This window comes from Dipodomys spectabilis, unplaced genomic scaffold (genome assembly GCF_019054845.1).
Source record: "Dipodomys spectabilis isolate Male_0828 unplaced genomic scaffold, ASM1905484v1 ptg000030l, whole genome shotgun sequence".
Taxonomy (NCBI): domain Eukaryota; kingdom Metazoa; phylum Chordata; class Mammalia; order Rodentia; family Heteromyidae; genus Dipodomys; species Dipodomys spectabilis.
The window spans coordinates 11349730-11367294 of NW_024870707.1; the positions used below are offsets into that span (position 1 = coordinate 11349730).

General features: G+C 57.4%; 2 protein-coding genes across 2 annotated transcripts; one reads left to right on the forward strand and one right to left on the reverse strand.

Moving 5' to 3' along the window:
• Nucleotides 1–503: 503 nt before the first annotated feature.
• Yif1a (Yip1 interacting factor homolog A, membrane trafficking protein) lies at nucleotides 504–4516 on the reverse strand. The gene is made up of 8 exons (XM_042676361.1): nucleotides 4329–4516; nucleotides 3497–3708; nucleotides 3228–3332; nucleotides 3005–3083; nucleotides 1570–1627; nucleotides 1236–1391; nucleotides 814–907; nucleotides 504–712 (listed from the first exon to the last, which is right to left on the reverse strand). The coding sequence occupies exons 1-8, from the start codon at nucleotides 4357–4359 to the stop codon at nucleotides 566–568; spliced, it is 882 nt and encodes a 293-aa protein (XP_042532295.1). The 5' UTR covers nucleotides 4360–4516; the 3' UTR covers nucleotides 504–565.
• Nucleotides 4517–9442: 4926 nt separating this feature from the next.
• On the forward strand, nucleotides 9443–12897 carry Tmem151a (transmembrane protein 151A). The gene is made up of 2 exons (XM_042675836.1): nucleotides 9443–9600; nucleotides 11566–12897. The coding sequence occupies exons 1-2, from the start codon at nucleotides 9526–9528 to the stop codon at nucleotides 12895–12897; spliced, it is 1407 nt and encodes a 468-aa protein (XP_042531770.1). The 5' UTR covers nucleotides 9443–9525.
• The last annotated feature ends 4668 nt before the right edge of the window (nucleotides 12898–17565 follow it).

The window sequence follows — 17565 nt, forward strand, 5'->3', positions numbered from 1 at the left end:
AGCTAAATCCCCAGCGTAGCCACCCTGTCTTCCCAGGTTGCCTTATAAGTTGGCAAGTCTCTGAGGAGGAAGCTGGCCGCAACAGGGCTCGGAACAGGCTGTGAAATGCTTCTATTTGGCTTTTTTTTTTTTCTGTTGGTTGTGGGGCTTGAACTCTGGGCCTGGGCGCTGTCCCTCAGCTCTTCAGCTCAAGGCTAGTGTTCTACTACTTGAGCCACAGCACCACTTTTGTTTTTTTGGCGATGAGTCTCATGGCCTTTCCTGCCTGGGCTGGCTTTGAACTGAGATCCTAAGATCCTGAGTAGCTAGGATTATAGGCGTGAACCACCAGCTCCCTGCTCCATTTGCCTTTCAAGGCAATATCAAGGTCACCATCTCCAGGAAGTCCTCCCCAGGCCCACTTTCCTCCTGGATGTCTCCAAACCAGATGCTCTGAGCAATGCACAGCCTCAGAGGTGTCTCCAACCCCCGCCACAGGCCCCAGGAAAAAGAGTCCAAACAAGTCAAGGAAACCAAATCCAAATCTTCAATGTATAGAAAAATCAGTGCTATCTGGGGCCAAGGGTCACCGGACCAATTGGAAAGTCAGCCAGTATATGATGAGGGGCTGAAAGGCTGCGGCTCCCAGTGTCAGGTAGAGTTGGAGACGTTGCCGAGGGGCTGGGCCCCCCATGTCATCAGAGCCCAGGGCTGCTGTCCGCAAGGAGCGCACCTAGAAGAAAGGAGCTCTGAGGCTGGGGGGAGGGAGGGAGGGATGGGGAGGCCTTGTCCAGTTCCGCCCCCGGTGAGGTGGGAGGGGCAGCCCAGACTCACGATGAAGTACATGAGCGCAGAGGAGGTCCAGGCCAGGGCCACATAGTAGCCATCACTGCCGAACAGCAGCCCCGTGAGCACACTGAGGATCATCCTGTGAGAGGAGGGTCAGGCTGGTGAGCCCAGGGCCCAGGCCTCAGGACACCCCCGCCTTCCGGGGTCTGGGGCCAGCCTCCATGCCACCCATGGCCATGGCCCTTTTCTCCCTAGCTGTCCCCAGAGGTACAAAGCCAGGACTCAACCCCAGGACAGCGATTTCTCCTCGGGTGACTGTCACACGTCCACAATCTCCCGAAGGTCACAGAGACTGCTGGAAACAACCAACCCTCTAACAGTAGCGCTAGAGGCTGAGGTGGGAGGTGGCGGGGGAGGAGAGAGGCTGCAGGATAGCAGGGCCTGCCCCCGTACCCACGAGCACTCACCCCACATATTTGTACCCACTGTAGGCCAGCAGGTGGAAGGTGCTCAGGTCGCTGCGCACAGTGGCCAGGTAGAGGCCCAGGAGCAAGGCCAGCACCTCCATGACCATCCACACCAGCGCTGTGCTGGCAAACAGGCCCAGCACCTCGGGTGAGAACCTGCGGTGGTGAGAGGACGGGTCAGAACCAGCCATCCCGCGGCCGGGAGAGGCGAGGGCAGGCAGCGGCGAGGGCAGGCAGCGGCGAGGGCAGGCAGCGGCGCCAACGGAGCTTGCCCTGGATTCCCTAGGGACGTGAGGAGCTAAAAGCAGGAGGGAGTGAACAGGGAGGTACTGACCTTTTCTGAATGCCCAGTGCCATTCCAGCCAGCAGTACATAGGTGATGAAGGCCATTGCTGCCAAGAGTCACAGGGAGATAATCAGCCTGGCTTCCCCTTGCCAGGCAATCAGGGCCACTGACACCCCAGCTACCCCTGGACTTCCCTCCCCGCATAGTTCCAACATAGGCCTAACTTCTACACTCTGCTCCCAAGGACCTTGCCTGGGATATACGAACCCTATCTGTCCTCTCTGACTACATGCCACCTGATCCATTGTCCAAGACTACTAGCTGCCTCAGCCCACCCCGCCCTCTGCCCCTGTGCTAGGAACCTTATCAGAGCTGCCTGCCTGGTCTCAGAAACTGCACCGTGAGCCAAGGCCATTGCTCATCCTACACAGGAACCAACCTGATTGCTAACAAGACTAGGACAAAAACAAAAAAAGTTCAGCGGACAAGCCAGAGTCCAGAACTCTGGAGCTGATGTCCCCGAAGCCAGCAACTCTAAATCTGGCCACACTGGCTATGGTGAACTCCAAGTTTAAGTAGTTTTCATAAGCTCAGTACCAGTGGGAGCTGGACTGCAGCAGGGATTTAATCCCTCCAACCCCCCCCCCCCACACACACACACACACACACGTCACACACCTGTGAAACAGACTGATGCATCTACCAGAGGGCACAGTGTCTAAAATGTGGCTTAGTGGCAGAGTGCTTGCCTAGCCTATATGAAACCCTGGGTTCGATTCCTCAGTATCACATACACAGAAAAAGCCAGAAGTGGCTCTGTGGCTCAAGTGGTACAGTGCTAGCCTCGAGCAAAAGAAGCTCATGGACTGGCCAAAAAAAAAAAAAAAAAAATCAGGAAGCTGACTCTGCCACCTGTTAGCTATGTTAGTGAAGTCTCAAACTTGGCTTCAACATACAGCATGGGAAAGCCAGGACCATCCTCACACAGTGGCTACAAAGGGCTCATGAATGAGTGATGGAAGAACCTGGGCAGACCACCCTCCCTGGCAGCCTCCCTGAGGCTGGAGAGAGGTGCCACAGCAGTAGGATGTGGGGGTAACAAAGCAGGCCTCACAAGACAGACCCTAACAAGGCCAGCAGCTTCCTGTGCTAGGACACCCATCACCTCCCTGTGATTCCTACCTTAATGAAGTATGCAAGAACCAACCTAAAGTGCCCCAGCTGAAGAGGTAGCAAGGTAAAGAAGAACTTGGTCCAAATAAGGTCACAAAAGAATGATGTAGGGACACTGAAGGTACATTCAGGAAGTTTTCTTTCTTTTATTGGTGATTTGGTCTGCCTGGTGTCTAACAACCAGTGCACATGAAAAGCACCAGGTCTATTTGGATCCACCATGGAGTCTCTTCCTGATCATGCCTCAAGGCAAAGGTCCCCTCCCAACAACCACCCCCCACAATGTCCCCATCCCAGACCAGGGACTCACTAGGAATATAGAGATCAGGGGCATTGAGGTCTTGCCGCGGAGGCAGAGGCATGTCTCGACTGTACTGCACTTCCCAGTTCTGGCAGTAGCAGAGGTGGCCAGGTTAGCAGGAACAGAGGAGGGAAAAAGGAGAGAAAAGAGGTTGAGGTCTGGGTGCTAGGATATGAGTGGGAAAAGGGACAAGGGAGACCTGTCAGCTCACCTCACCTGACAGGAAGCTCACCTGGTGTGTGTAAGGGAAGACCAGTAACCCTAGCTTCTTGGCCACATAGGCTGTGTCCACGGCGAAAAAATACTTGAGTTTGTTCACAGACACAAAACGGTGCAGCTGGAAGGGAAAAGAGGAGGCTGGGGGCAAGCTGCATGCACAGTGTCAAGATACTCCTCCAGGTGCTCCCTCCCTGAGGGCTAACAGGAGAATCAGGTGGAATTCCCTGATACCCCAGCCCTAGCCAGAAACCCTGCCACCCTTTCCCTGGGGGCAGACCACACCTCCTTGTGCACCATGTCCTTCCCATGGGATGCAATGGAACTGCCGTAAGCCACAGCCATGTTAGCCATTGGATCCCCGAGCAAGTGGTTGACATTGAATGCCACATCGGCTCTTGGGGCTGGATATCCCCCTAGCTGGTTGGAATAACCACCACTTGTGTCATCAAAGAGAGGAGGAGGATCTGGAGCTGTTCGGGCTCTGTGCTTGGAACCTGTGAATGTAGAGGTATCAAGGTAATGACAGAAATACCCAACAACCGCACAAACCACTTCTTTTCCTGGAAAAGCAGCTATGCATAGGTTCTGGGCCTACCAAACGATCAGTGAAGGAAAGCCAGGCTGGAAGAGGGGCAATCTTCTTTCCAGAAATCCTTTATGATATGCAGACAAAAGAAGGGCTGCCTATCTGGGGTTCCTGGGTGGCCTCTCAAGGGGGACTGATCTCTAAGCCGAACTGTGGAGAGTGAGTAGTTCGCTAAGTGGAAATAATTAGAAATGTGTCCCTGCTTAAACAAGGGTAAGAAAGACGACAGCTGGCTACTGGAGGCCTTGAGCAGGGTCTGGGTCGCTGCCAGGGTCGCGACAGGGGGAAGGCAGCTCTGGAGATGAGAGCCGTTCGTGCCCAGGTTAGACACGGAGCTGTCTATCTCGGTTCTGGTCAGGAAGGGCGAAGTCCGAGACGCGTGGCAGCTTCGCGGGGCCAGAGCCCGAGTGACAACCCCGCCCTGGACAGCGGCCACGGTCGCCCCTCTCCAGCCGGGTGGGAGAACCGCGCCGCCGACTCTGGTCCCACAGGCCGCGCCGCACCCCGTCCACCCCGCACCTCACGCACCGTGGGCTCCGTAGCCCGAGTGGTAAGCCATGGTCGCGACGCTCACTCTCCCCAAGAGCCGCTGCGCTGCCTCGTGAGTGCAGATACTAATCAGACGGCCGCTCCTCTCCCCGCGCACGGATCGAAGTTACCGGGCAGCCCGACACGTCCCCCGGCTGGCCGGTTGTGGCCGCCATGTCCGCGACGTCATCCTCTGCCGCCTGCCATTGGCTTTCCCGCGGCAACGGTTCAGCCTTTCCCTCTTCTAATTGGCTAATGGCGAGCTCTCGCCAACGCGGATTCGACAGTCGCAACTTCCGGAAGGCGAAGAGGCGGAGCTATTCAAACTGATCTCTGATTGGATGAGGAATGTGCTCATTCGAGGCAGGGGCAGCTGATAGGTGGGACGGTGTTGGGAGTTATTTCCGTGTCTGCGCAGTGGGCCACTTGACTCTCGCCCTGCCACGACTACAGCAAAAGACTCGGCGAGAGCACTGAGAGCTGCAGAGTGAACCAGACTCGGCGCTTCGGTCGTGGGATGTCCTTCCAGAGGAGTGGGGCGTTCAGGCTGTCCAATCCGCGCTTTCGGGGCTCCTGGCCCTTCCTCTCCCTCCTCCCATTTCCTCTCTCGTCTCCCATTTCACCCAATCCTGGGGCGGAGTCGCGGCCCACCAGGGACCCCTAGCGGGAGCCGGGCGGGCCGTGACCGCGCGGCCCCGAGTTCTCCGAACGCTGACTCCGCCCCCCGCCTCTGCCTCCTGGCGAAGCGGGTGCTGTCCGCTTTTTCGGGTGCTGAAAATGTCCAGTATCCGCCCACGTCCTGCAGACCCGCGCGCGGGGCCCGTGCGGGAGGGACTGGGGTCGCCATACTGGCCAGCGCGTGCAGACCCAGAAGATCCCAAGTGCTGAGTGGTATACATGGGGCAGGATCTTGCACCGTGGCTTTCCTGTCGACTCTCTGGCGGTCCAGCCGGTTTAGAGCCTGATGCATCTCCTGAAACCGCAGCCGTAACTAACTGCTGCGTCACCGCTGGTCCAGTGATCTTCCCGAAATGAAGCCCCCAGCCTCACTCCTAATCCCAGGCTTCCTTTTCCTCCATCCAGGTTCTAGTCAGAACCATTTCTCACCTTCCACCTTACCCCCCAGAATCTGTCTTCAAGGCTCCCTCGCAAAGACCTTCAGGTGCTACTTTCTAGAGCGCACTTTAGGTCTTCACAGGCCTCTCAGAGACCACTTCAAGTGATCGTCCTGTTCCCCAGGTCCTTCCTGCTTCCTATTCCTCACACTTTGAGCACATGACCCGACCACTGTGCCTTTGAGAGTTCCCTCTGCTTGGAATGACCTCCCCCTCTAGTCACTATTCTAAAGCTAGACCAACTGGTCTCAGGTCAAGTCTGTAATCCTAGTTACTCAAAAGGCTGAGATTTGAGGATTATGGTTCAAAGCCAGCCCAAATAGGAAAGTCTCTTATCTCCAATTAACTAGAGATAAGAAAGTCTTAGCTCCAATTAAAGAACAAAAAGCCAGAAATGGAGCTGTGGCTTCAGTGGTAGCATTTGCCTTGAGCAGAAAAGGCTAAGGGACAGGACCCATGCCCTGAGCCCCAGTTCTAGCACAAAATAAATTTTTGCTTATAAGGAATTTTTTTGTTTTTAAAATTGTTACTATAAAGGTGATGTACACTCCCCCATCGTATAAGCCCTGCTTTCACTGTATTTGATGTTGATATAATTTGTGGAGGGGAAGGGAAAAAACAAATTGTTTAAATTGGGTTGCAGGTGGACCCATTACAACAATGAGATGTACAAGAAGTTATGTCAGGGCTAGGAAGGTGGCTCAGTGGTAGAGCGCTTGCCTTGCATGCTCAAGGCCCTGGGTTCGATTCCTCAGCACCACATAAGCAAAAAGAAAAAAGCCAGAAGCGGCGCTGTGGTTCAAGTGGTAGAGCACTAGCCTTGAGCTGAAGAGCTGAGGGACAGCGCCCAGGCCCAGAGTTCAGGCCCCACGACTGGAAAAAAAAAAATTAAAAAAAGAAGTTATGTCAAGGGCTAGGAAGGTGGCTCAGTGGTAGAGCACTTGCCTTGCATGCATGAGGCCCTGGGTTCGATTCCTCAGCACCACATAAGCAAAAAGAAAAAAGCCAGAAATGGCACTGTGGCTCAAGTGGTAGAACACTAGCCTTGAGCTGAAGAGCTGAGGGACAGCGCCCAGGCCCAGAGTTCAGGCTCCACGACCGGACCCCCCACCCCCCAAAAAAAGAAGTTATGTCAAAAAATGAACTTGGGGGGGGTGGAGAGGGGAAGGGATGGTAGGGGAAACAAAGGAGGCAACAATGCTTGATAAGAAATGTACTCACGGGCTGGGAAGGTGGCTCAGTGGTAGAGCGCTTGCCTTGCATGCTCAAGGCCCTGGGTTCGATTCCTCAGCATCACATAAGCAAAAAGAAAAAAGCTAGAAGTGGCACTGTGGCTCAAGTGGTAGAGCACTAGCCTTGAGCTGAAGAGCTGAGGGACAGCACCCAGGCCCAGAGTTCAGGCCCGAGGACCAGACCCCCCACCCAAAAAAAAAAGAAAAGAAATGTACTCACTATCTTGCCCATGTAATTGTAACCCCACTGTATGGTATTTTCACAATTAAAAAAAAGAAATATTTTAAGTCAAAAAAAAAATAAAAGTGGGGCTGGGAGGGTGGCTCAGTGGTAGAGTGCTTGCCTTGCATGCCTGAGGCACTGGGTTCGATTCCCCAGCACCACATAAGCAATAAGAAAAAAGCCAGAAGTGGCACTGTGGCTCAAGTGGTAGAGCGCTAGCCTTGACCTGAAGAGCTGAGGGACAGCGCCCAGACCCAGAGTTCAGGCCCCATGACCAGACCCAAAAAATAAAATAAAATAAAATAAAGGTGCTATACAGCCAGACACTGGTGGCTCATGCCTGTAATCCTAGCTACTCAGGAGGCTGAGATCTGAGGATAGTGGTTCGAAGCCAGCCTGGTCAGGAAAGACTGAGACTCTTACCTATATAAACCACTCAGAAAACGGGAAATGGCACTATGGCTCAAGTGGTAGAGTGCTCACCTTGAGCTAAAGAGCTCAGGGACAGCATCCAGGCCCAAAGTTCAAGCCCCACAAACAATAAAAGATGTACAGAGAGCTTATAGTTGCATAAGTAAAGAGTGCATTTCTTTTGGACAATATCACCCCTTCCCTCACTCTTCTCCCAGTTTTTTGCTCCCATCCCCACCCATAAGTTGTATAGTTCATTTTCTTTTTTCTTTTGCCTGTCCTGGGGCTTGAACTCAGGGCCTGGGCACCATCCCTGAGCTTCTTTTGCTCAAGGCTAGCACTCTACCATTTGAGCCATAGCACCTCTTCTGGCTTCTTCTGTGTATGTGGTACTGAGGAATTGAACCCAGGGCTTCATGCATACAAGGGAAGCAATCTTCCATTAAGCCACATTCCCAGCCCTACTATATATAGTTCATTTTCAACATAATGTCTAGTGAGTACCACTGCTGCATTTGTTCACCCACCATCCTTCTATTTCTGTGACCCCCCCTTGCCCTCCCAAAGACAGATAAACAAAAAGAAAAACAAAACAAACAAAAACAATGAAGAAAATCCCTCTTATTTCCATTTCCTGGAGTTCATTTCAATTTTGTTTTCCTGTCCTCGGGCTAGAACTCAGGGCCTGGGTGCTGTTCCTGAGCGTCCTTTTTTATTTTTTGGTCGGTCCTGAGGCTTGAACTCTGGGCTTGGGCGCTGTCCCTGCGCTCTTCACTCAAGGCAAGCGCTCTACCACTTGAGCCACAGCACCACTTCCGGTTTTCTAGTGGTTTATTGGAGATAAGAGTCTCATTTCCTGGCAGGCTGGCTTTGAACTGTGGTCCTCAGATCTCAGCCTCCTGAGTAGCTAGGATTACAGGCTTGAGCCACCGGCGACCGGCTTGTCCCTGAGCTTCTTTTGCTCAAGGATAGCACTCTACCACTTGAGCCACAGCTTTTTTTTTTTTTTTTAAGAGTCAGTTCTCAGATTAATAAAAGGAGCATTCCTGGTGCTGGTGGCTCACTTCTGTAATCCTAGCTAGTCAAGAAACACTGAGATCTGAAGATCCTGATTGGAAGCCAGCCCAGGCAGGAAAGTCTGAGACTCTTATTGCCAATTAAATCACAGAAAAAGCTGGAAGTGGCGCTGTGGCTCAAATGGTAGAATGCCAGCCTTGAGCAAAAGGAGCTCAGCGACAGCGCCCAGGCCCAGAAGCAGCAAACAAACGAACAAAGAGTGGCGTCTTGGGCCTAACTTGACGGGGTGGCAAGTACAGCCTGGACTCTAACCAGATAAAACACAGGGCCCATATGTTTTCCCAGTGCCAACCACAGTAGTTACATAGTGAAGACACTCAATAAGTCAAAACAAATAACAGACGAAACCCAGGGCCGGTGCTGTCCTCTCTGTAACTGTTATACCATATTAAACCAAACGGTCTTTGAGTTGCCTTTTGGGATAAAACCCAGACCCAGGTCCAAGGAGGGGTCGGTCCTGGAGCCTTGGGTTCCTTGGAGAGGACTCATCCACGCTGGTCAGATCCCGTTCTCCTGCGCGGCCTTCCTGGGTTTGAGAACTGAACCCAACAGCTTTGTCCATCACCAGCTCTCAGATGGAAACACCGAGTTGGGGGTAAGGGTCAAAGGTTATGCAGAGTTGGATGCCCCCTGTGTCCTGGCCCCCGCCTGCCTTCCCTCGGCGAGCCCAACGCCGGTGCTCGGGGTAGGGCGCGGGGCTGGGGGGGCTGGCTCTGGGCCCAGCCCTTAGAGATGGGGCCGGGCCGGCGCCGCCCACCTGGGCGTTCACCCTGTGGCACCGCGGGAAGACCCGGGCGCCGAGGAGCCAGGACTCGCCCAAGGGCGCAGGGGCGAGGGCGGCGGGGGGATCGCCTCGGCGTCCCGCGGGCGGCCGGGGCCGAGCGCTCCGGGGCGGGGCCCCCGCCGTGCCAGGCGCGGCCGGCGGCGCCGCCGGTGCCGCGGGGGCGGGGTCAGCGGAGGGCGGGGCGCCGGGCACCGCGGCCGCCAACGCCGCCGCCGCGCCGGGGCTGGGGCTGGGCGCACTCCTCCGCGGCCGCCGAGCCGAGCGGACGCCCTTCGGGGCCGCGCCGCAGCCCTCCGCGTCCCCCCCCTATCATGCCCCGGGCCCGGGCCGGGGCCGTCCGAGCAGCCAGGACACCATGCCCGAGGGCGGCGGCGTGGACGGCGGGGAGGCGCCCGCGCTCATCCCGGACGGCGAGCCGCTGCGGGAGGAGGTACCGGCGGGCGCCGCGGGACGGGGCCGGAGTGGGGCGCAGCGGACGAGGGGAGGGGGCGACCCCCGCGAGGGGTCCCGGCCGTCGCCCCTACGGCCATGACGTCATTGGGAGCCCGCCTTCTGGCCGGGGGCCCGAACCCGGGGACCCGCGTGGGGTAGGGGATGGGGCGGCTGGCTAGAGATGTGGGGGCGATTCTGCCCCCCCACCGCTCCCCTCCCCCAGCCATCCCCGGCCGTCCGGTGACGTCAGAGCCCGGCCCCCACGCGGCCCCGTTCTGGGATGCCCTCCCCCACGCCCGGGGCGGCGGGGTGAAGCCCCCGGCCCGGCCCTCACGAGGTGCGGGCGGTGCCTGCAATGCAGCAGCGGCGGCGGCGGCGGCGGCGGCGGCGGAGGGCCCGGGGTGGGGGAGGGCGGAGGGCGGAGGGCGGGGCGGCCTCCAGGTGAGGACTGCTGGCTCTCCGCTGGTTGGCACCCCCCCTCCGACCCCTCCTCAGCCGTCGCTGGGGAGATCTGCAGGGCTGTGGGCCTGTGTGAGGTGTGTGTGAGAATGCGGGCCTGTGTGTTCCCCGCCTTGGGAACCTCCCCTCAGGTGAGGCTCTAGCAGATTCCTTGGCTTGGGTCTTCACCCAAGTGATGTGTGTATGTGTGTGCGCGTGTGTGTTCTGTCATGGATGCTGTGGACGTGGGTGTCTGGTTGCTATCAGCCTGGGGAGTGTGCACGGGTCAGGTGAGAGTCAGGTGTGTCTCCTGGCTTCAGGAGGATGTAATATGGAGGTGCATGTGTGTCTCCTCTGGGAGGTGCGTGTGTGTGCACACGCGTGCATGCACACACCTTATGGTGTGGAGGCTTGTGCTCCTGGGACAGGGCAGGGTCAAGTGCCTCTCTGATGAGCAGGCAGTGTGCTGGTGTGTTGGGGGCGGGGATCTGTGGGTGCATACACCTGCGGTTTGGAGGACCCTTGTGTTCCTCTGGGGCCTGGGTAGCACCTTGGACAAGGTCTTCTCTTCTTGAGCCCTTCAAGGCCTGGTGGGACTGGATAAGAGAAAATGGCCTCTTAGCCATCTCTACTGTTTTTACCACCTCCCCTCCCCCACGCACCCTTCCCTTCCCTCTTTCTTCCCACTCTCTTCTCTCCCCATAGACGTAAGAGGGTGAAGAGGCAGAGCTAGCGGCCCTGCCATGGAGGGTGTGCCAAGTCCTCTGGGCCAGAGAGTGGCCCGGCTACCCAGCAGCTGTGTGCCCCCCCCCCCGCAGCACAGATGGGGAGGGGAGGGTGGCCCTCCATCTGCTCCCCATCCCAAGACTCACACCTCCTCCGCGCCCAGCGCTCCCTCTTTTCCATTGACTTCACAGTGTCTCCCAAGTCTCCTGTTGTCCATAGTGGAACAAGGGGCCAGAGGGGGTTGCAGGGCAAGCATAAGATGTTTATTCCCAGGGCCAGAGCCTCCCACACAACCATCCAGGGTACAGGTGAGGAAACTGGGAGTTTGAGCGGTTGAGGGGCCTGCCCAAGTCACTGTCATGCAGGAGCCAGCACTGGGCCCTGGGCAGCCTGGCTCCAGCTCCTTAAAGCCCCTGTGGTCCAACCCTTGGACCTCTCCCCTCCCTGGCCTCCCAGACCACAGCAAGGATCAGGAGATTCCATCCAGAGACGGTGGGGACATGGCCCATTTGGCGCAGCAAATCAGGAAGCACCAGAGCTCAGGTTTCTCAGGAGCTAGGTGCAGGTGCTGTCCTCTGGTGGGGATGGGTCTGCTGTGTCCTGCTTGCTGGTGGCTGAGAGACGGCAGGGCATGGTGGGTGGAGGGTGGGCTTGGGGTGGGTGGCACCACTCGGAGCTATGGCTAGCAACGAGAGGCTCAGTGCCTCGGGTCCTGTTGACCCCAGTTTCCGCGGGGCACCAGGTCCTTCAGCGGGCCCCCGTCCTCACCGCGCTCCCCTCTCTCTGCCACCCCCTGCAGCAGCGGCCCCTGAAGCCGACCCTGGGGAGCTCCCTGTGCCGCGAGTCGCACTGGAAGTGCCTGCTGCTCACGCTGCTCATCCACGCCTGCGGGGCCGTGGTGGCCTGGTGCCGCCTGACCACCGTGCCGCGGCTGGTGCTGGGCCCTGAGGCGGCCTTGGCGCGCGGGGCCGGGGGCCCACCCCCCACCTACCCGGCCAGCCCCTGCTCCGATGGCTACCTGTACATCCCGCTGGCCTTCGTCTCCCTCCTCTACCTCCTCTACCTGGCCGAGTGCTGGCACTGCCACGTGCGGTCGTGCCAGGCGCCGCGCACCGACGCGGGCACGGTGCTGGCGCTGATCCGCCGGCTGCAGCAGGCGCCGCCGTGCGTGTGGTGGAAGGCCACGAGCTACCACTACGTGCGGCGCACGCGCCAGATCACGCGCTACCGCAACGGCGACGCCTACACCACCACGCAGGTGTACCACGAGCGCGCCGACAGCCGCACGGCGCGCGGCGAGTTCGACTACTCGGCGCACGGCGTCCGCGACGTGTCCAAGGAGCTGGTGGGGCTGGCGGAGCACGCGGCCACGCGCCTGCGCTTCACCAAGTGCTTCAGCTTCGGCAGCGCCGAGGCCGAGGCGTCGTACCTCACGCAGCGCGCGCGCTTCTTCGGCGCCCACGAGGGCCTGGACGACTACCTGGAGGCGCGCGAGGGCATGCACCTGAAGGACGTGGACTTCCGCGAGTCGCTGCTGGTCTTCGCCGACCCGCGCCGGCCGCCGTGGTACGCGCGCGCCTGGGTCTTCTGGCTCGTGTCGGCCGCCACGCTGTCGTGGCCGCTGCGCGTCGTGGCCGCCTGCGGCACGGCCCACGTCCACTACCAGGTGGAGAAGCTGTTCGGGGCCGGCTCGCCTCCGCCGGGCGCCGCGCCCAGTGCGCCGCCCCTGTCCCGCGTGGCCACGGTGGACTTCACCGAGCTCGAGTGGCACATCTGCTCCAACCGCCAGCTGGTGCCCAGCTACTCGGAGGCGGTGGTGATGGGCGCGGGCGCGGGCGCCTACCTGCGCGGCTGCCAGCGCTGCCGCCGGTCGGTCAGCAGCAACTCGCTGCCCCCGGCCCGGCCCAGCGGGCCCCGCCTGCCCTTCAGCCGCAGCCGCCTGTCGCTGGGCGCCGGCGGCCGGGCCACGCCGGGCGTCTTCCGCAGCCTGAGTGGGGGCCCGCTGGGCCGCCGCGGGGAGGACACGGAGCCCCTGGAAAGCCCCCCGTGCTACGAGGACGCCCTCTACTTCCCCGTGCTCATCGTCCACGGGGACAGCGGCTGCCGGGGGGACGGGCAGGGCGCGCGCTGACGTCCCGCCGCCCCCCAACCCCCCGCCGCCCCGGGGCGATCCTTCCAGACACACGGGGGTGGAGGGGGAGTGGGGGGGGGAAGCAGCCAGCCGCGCCGCACAGAGGGTGGGGGTGGGGTCCCCAGGCTAACACACAGGCCACTTGGGGTGAGGTTGGAGCCTGTGAACTGTCCCCCCAGCTGGGCTCCTCTCGGACGGAGCTGTGATGGCATGAGATCTGGTTTGGGGCCCTCTTGCCCTTGGCAAAGGAGAGGAAGAGTCCAGAAAAAATGGAGTGGGGGTCGCGGGGAGACCTGGGAACAGCTGTCGCCTGCAGCTGAGGGCTGCCTGGAGGCCACTTTGGGGCCCTGAACAACTCAGAAGCACACACAGATGGGTTAGTTTGGCCTGTCCGGATCCGGCGAGCTGGAGCTGGCTCAGGTGATCAGAAGCTTGGCCCTAACCCCTGCCCTGCCAGGTGCCGGGGGCTCACCCTCTGATTAGAGCCTCTGGTACAGCCCTCCTCCTCGGGAGCCTGGTTCTTGGGACATAGCTTTGCCCACCCCACCCACACTGTTCCCTTCCCCCCAGCTCCCCTGAGACCCAAAGTCTCCAACACCCCAGCACTGTCCTAGGTGCTCCTGCCTCTCCGTGTCCTTGTCTGCCACTGTCCGCCATGCACACATCCCGCGCGTGACCCACACCCTCGCCCCAGGTTTCTCTGCTTTTCACCTTCCTGACCATCCATGGGACTTAGGGCCACGGGGCATCCGAGGGGCCTGACCCCGGCCACGGCTTCTTGGACGATGCCCTTGCCTTCCCTGGAAACTCCTGCTTCTCCCATCCATGGAGCTTGGCTAGGGGACACAGCCCCTCCCCAGGGAGGAGAGAAGAGTCCCTCCCTTCCCTTCCAACTGGGGCTCCACCCCCTCTCAGGGGCCGGCGGGGGAGGGAGGAGGCAGAGAAGATGCAGATTCAATAAATATATGAAATGGAAGGCTTCCTGCGGTGCTGATTGCTGGTTCTGAGGCCACCCCTGCAGGTAGGATGGGGGAGCAGGGCTGGGTGCTGGGAGGGGACTGAGGTTGGGACCAGAGAAGTAGAGAGGGACTCTCGCTGCTCTGCATGACCTGCAGAGACTCACTTTGGTGTTTCAGTTTGTTGGTTGGTGGGCATGGGGCCCTGGGCCTCCTGGGTTCCTACCACTAATCTACTCAGCTTTCAGATGCCTGGAGCTACAGATCTACTGAACCGGAGGATCTGGGCCTGGGTCCCTCCCATGGTGCCCTTCTTCCAGCCAGGTGTTTGGTCTGCGGTGAGAGCATTGTGGCCTGTGACTCAAATTCAGTGTCCTCATGGATGCCGATGCAGCCTGGGGGATGGGTGCTGAGCAGGTTGGGGGACATATAGCTGGAAATAGCCCCAAATCAGGGCAAGGCAGCAGGGATCCAAAGAAAGAACAGGGGCAAAGGAAAGGCTTCACTAAGGGAGCTCAGAAAGGTACACGGGCCAGCCAGATGGCTCATGCCTATAATTCAAGCTACTCAAGAGGCTGAAATCTGAGGATTGTGGTTCAAAGCTAGCCCGGGCAGGAATGTCCTTGAGACTCTTACATCGCCAATTTTCTAAGAGGCTGAAAATGGAGCTCTGGCTCAAGTAGTAGGTCATTAGCCTTGAACACAAAAGTTCAGGGACAGTGCCCAGGCTCTGAGTTGAAGCCCCAGGACTGGCACTAAAAAAAAAGGCACATGGGTGGCATCCTCACTTAGACATGGACATTTATTCAGGATGTTTGCTGTGCACAGGACCAAGGGCCAAACATGGTGGAATCCACTCCCTCCAGTCCTGATATAAAGTTGCATTCATTTGGAAAAAGGCACCCTTGTGTGTTTGTATGCAAGTAGTGTGGCATGAACTCAGAACTCTGCTTGCTCACAGCTGGTGTTCTACCACTTGAGCCAGGCATGCCTCCAGTCACATTTTGCTAGTTAATTGGAGATGCAAACTTTTTGTTGGTGGTGGTGGTGGTGGTCGTCGTGGGGCCTGAACTCTGGGCCTGGGCGCCGTCCCCCCACTCTTCAGCTCAAGGCTAGCACTCTTACCACTTGAGCCATCTTTATGTGGTGCTGAGGAATCGAACCTAGGGCCTCATGCATGCAAGGCAAGCACTCTACCACTGAGCCACTTTCCCAGTCCCTGACTTGCCTTAATCCTTTGATGTCAGGATTACAGACCTGAGTCCCTGGCACCTGGCATGGCACCTTTTCTAGTTCACTCGCAGGTACCATGAGTGGTCTTAGAAGGGTGCGGAGAGTGGGTAGGGTAGGCAGAGGAGTTTCTGAGCGGTGGATGCGGCCTGACGAAGGCACAAGGCCTGAAGAAGGGATGATTACACAGAAACAACAAACTGGTTCCAGTCCAAACCTCAGGTTCTTTAAACCAGGATGAGCTGAAACCACAGGAGGAGGCTGGGAGAGAGGTGAAGAGGCCAGGGCTGCACGTCAGTCGCTGAGCGAACTTGCTCGCTGGCCACGTGGGAGGGTAGCCTGGGGACTGGAGTTCTGCCTGAGCACCAGCCCACGGCCACCCTTCCTTGCCAGTGAAACAGGTTCTTTGTTGAAAAGTAACGGAAGCAGAACATCCTGTGGTGTCCGTGCGTTAGAGAAGGCGCAGTGGGCACGGGTGCCTGTGTGCCAGCCCCTCCCCCTTGGCAAGATACCCAACATCACAGCCAAACATGCCCACAGGCTGCTCCCCCTTAATCACAGAGCTGCAAGTCTGCTTTGTGTGATAGGAACCCAGCTAAAAGGTAACATTTCCAGCTTGCCTGGCACACAGGGTGGCACTGTGGGACTTGATTCTGGGATAGGAGAGTCAAGCTGAAGGCATTTAGAGAGATTTCCAACCCTGTTCCTTGAAATAGAAACAATCTTGCCCTGTCTGCATTCTCCCAGAACTGCACCCGGGATAGCTGGAACTCCAGCAGCTCTGTCGGATCAGTAGGTAACCTTGAAAACTGTACATGTGCTGAGACTAAGAACAGCATCCGCTTCTGGTGATGCGGTGGTAGCTGCTGTGTCAGCCGGCTTGCTCACCACCAGCTCCAATGAAAAAGAAGCCGAATGTTTATTTAAGCTACTAATTTTTCTCAATTGTCATCCATCTTTATCGATTATCTGCTGCCTCATGACACATTATCCTAAACATGGTGTCATAAGACAGCGGTAATCAAGCTGGTTGCTGGTGGCTCACGCCTGTAATCTTAGCTACTCAGGAAGCTGAGATCTAAGGATTGAGGTTGGAAACCAGCCCAGGCAGGAAAGCTTGACTCTTATCTCCAATTAAATTATCAAAAAGCCAGAAGTAGAGCTGTGGCCCAAATTGCAGAGCACTAGTCTTGAGTGAAAAGAGCCAAGGAACAGTGCCCAGGTAAGGTACCGAGTTCAAGCCTCAGTACCAGCACCAAAGTAATAAAATTCAAACCTTTAAGAAATTATAAAATTAAGGGCTGGGAAGGTGGCTCAGTGGTAGAGGGCTTGCCTTACATGCATGAGGCCTTGGGTTCCATTCCTCAGTACCACATAAGCAAAAAGAAAAAAGCCGGAAGTGGCGCTGTGGCACAAGTGGTAGAGCGCTAGCCTTAAGCTGAAGAGCTGAGGGACAGCACCTAGGCCCAGAATTCAGGCCCCACGACTGACAAGAAAAAAAAAAAGAAATTGTAAAATTAATTTATGGCCAGGCGCTGGTGGTTCACACCTGTAATCCTAGCTACTCAGGAGGCTGAGATCTGAGGATCTAGGTTCAAAGCAAAGCCAGGCAGGAAAGTCCGAGAGACTCTTTTTTTTTTTTTGGTCCGGTTGTGGGGCCTGAACTCTGGGCCTAGGTGCTGTCCCTCAGCTCTTCAGCTAAGGCTGGCACTCTTCCACTTGAGCCACAATGCCACTTCTGGCTTTTTTCTTACTGCTTATGTGGTGCTGGGCAATCGAACCCAGGGCCTCAGGCATGCAAGGCAAGCGCTCTACCACTGAACCACCTTCCCAGCCCTCATGGACTTTCTTTTTTTTTTTTTGGTCGGCCGTGGGGCTTGAACTCTGGGCCTGGGCGCTGTCCTCCAGCTCTTCAGCTCAAGGCAAGCGCTCTACCACTTGAGCTACAGCGCCACTTCCGGTTTTCTGGTGGTTTATTGGAAATAGGAGTCTCACGGTCTCTCCTGCCCGGGCTGGCTTTGAACCTCGATCCTCAGATCTCAGCCTCCTGAGTAGCTAGGATTACAGGCGTGAGCCACCAGCGCCCGGCTCTCATGGACTTTCTTAACTGAGGACTGGCTTCGAACCACAATCCTCACATCTCAGCCTCCTGAGTAGCTAGGATTACAGGTGTTTTATTTTCATCCAGTATCTCTGAATTATTACTGTTATTAACATTGTTTAAGGTACTGGGAAATGAACCTACAGCCTCACAAGTGCTAGGCAAGTGTTGTACTACTTGAGCCATGACTTCAGTCCCTTCTTTGGGAGGAAGCTTGAATTCAGGGCTTGGGCACTCTGCCTGAGCTTTTTTGTTCAAGGCTGGCATTCTACCACTTAAGCCCCAGCTCTATTTCTGGCTTTTGGATGGTTAAGTAGAGATAAGAAGGGCTGGGAAGGTGGCTCAGTGGTAGAGCGCTTGCCTTGTATGCATGAGGCCCTG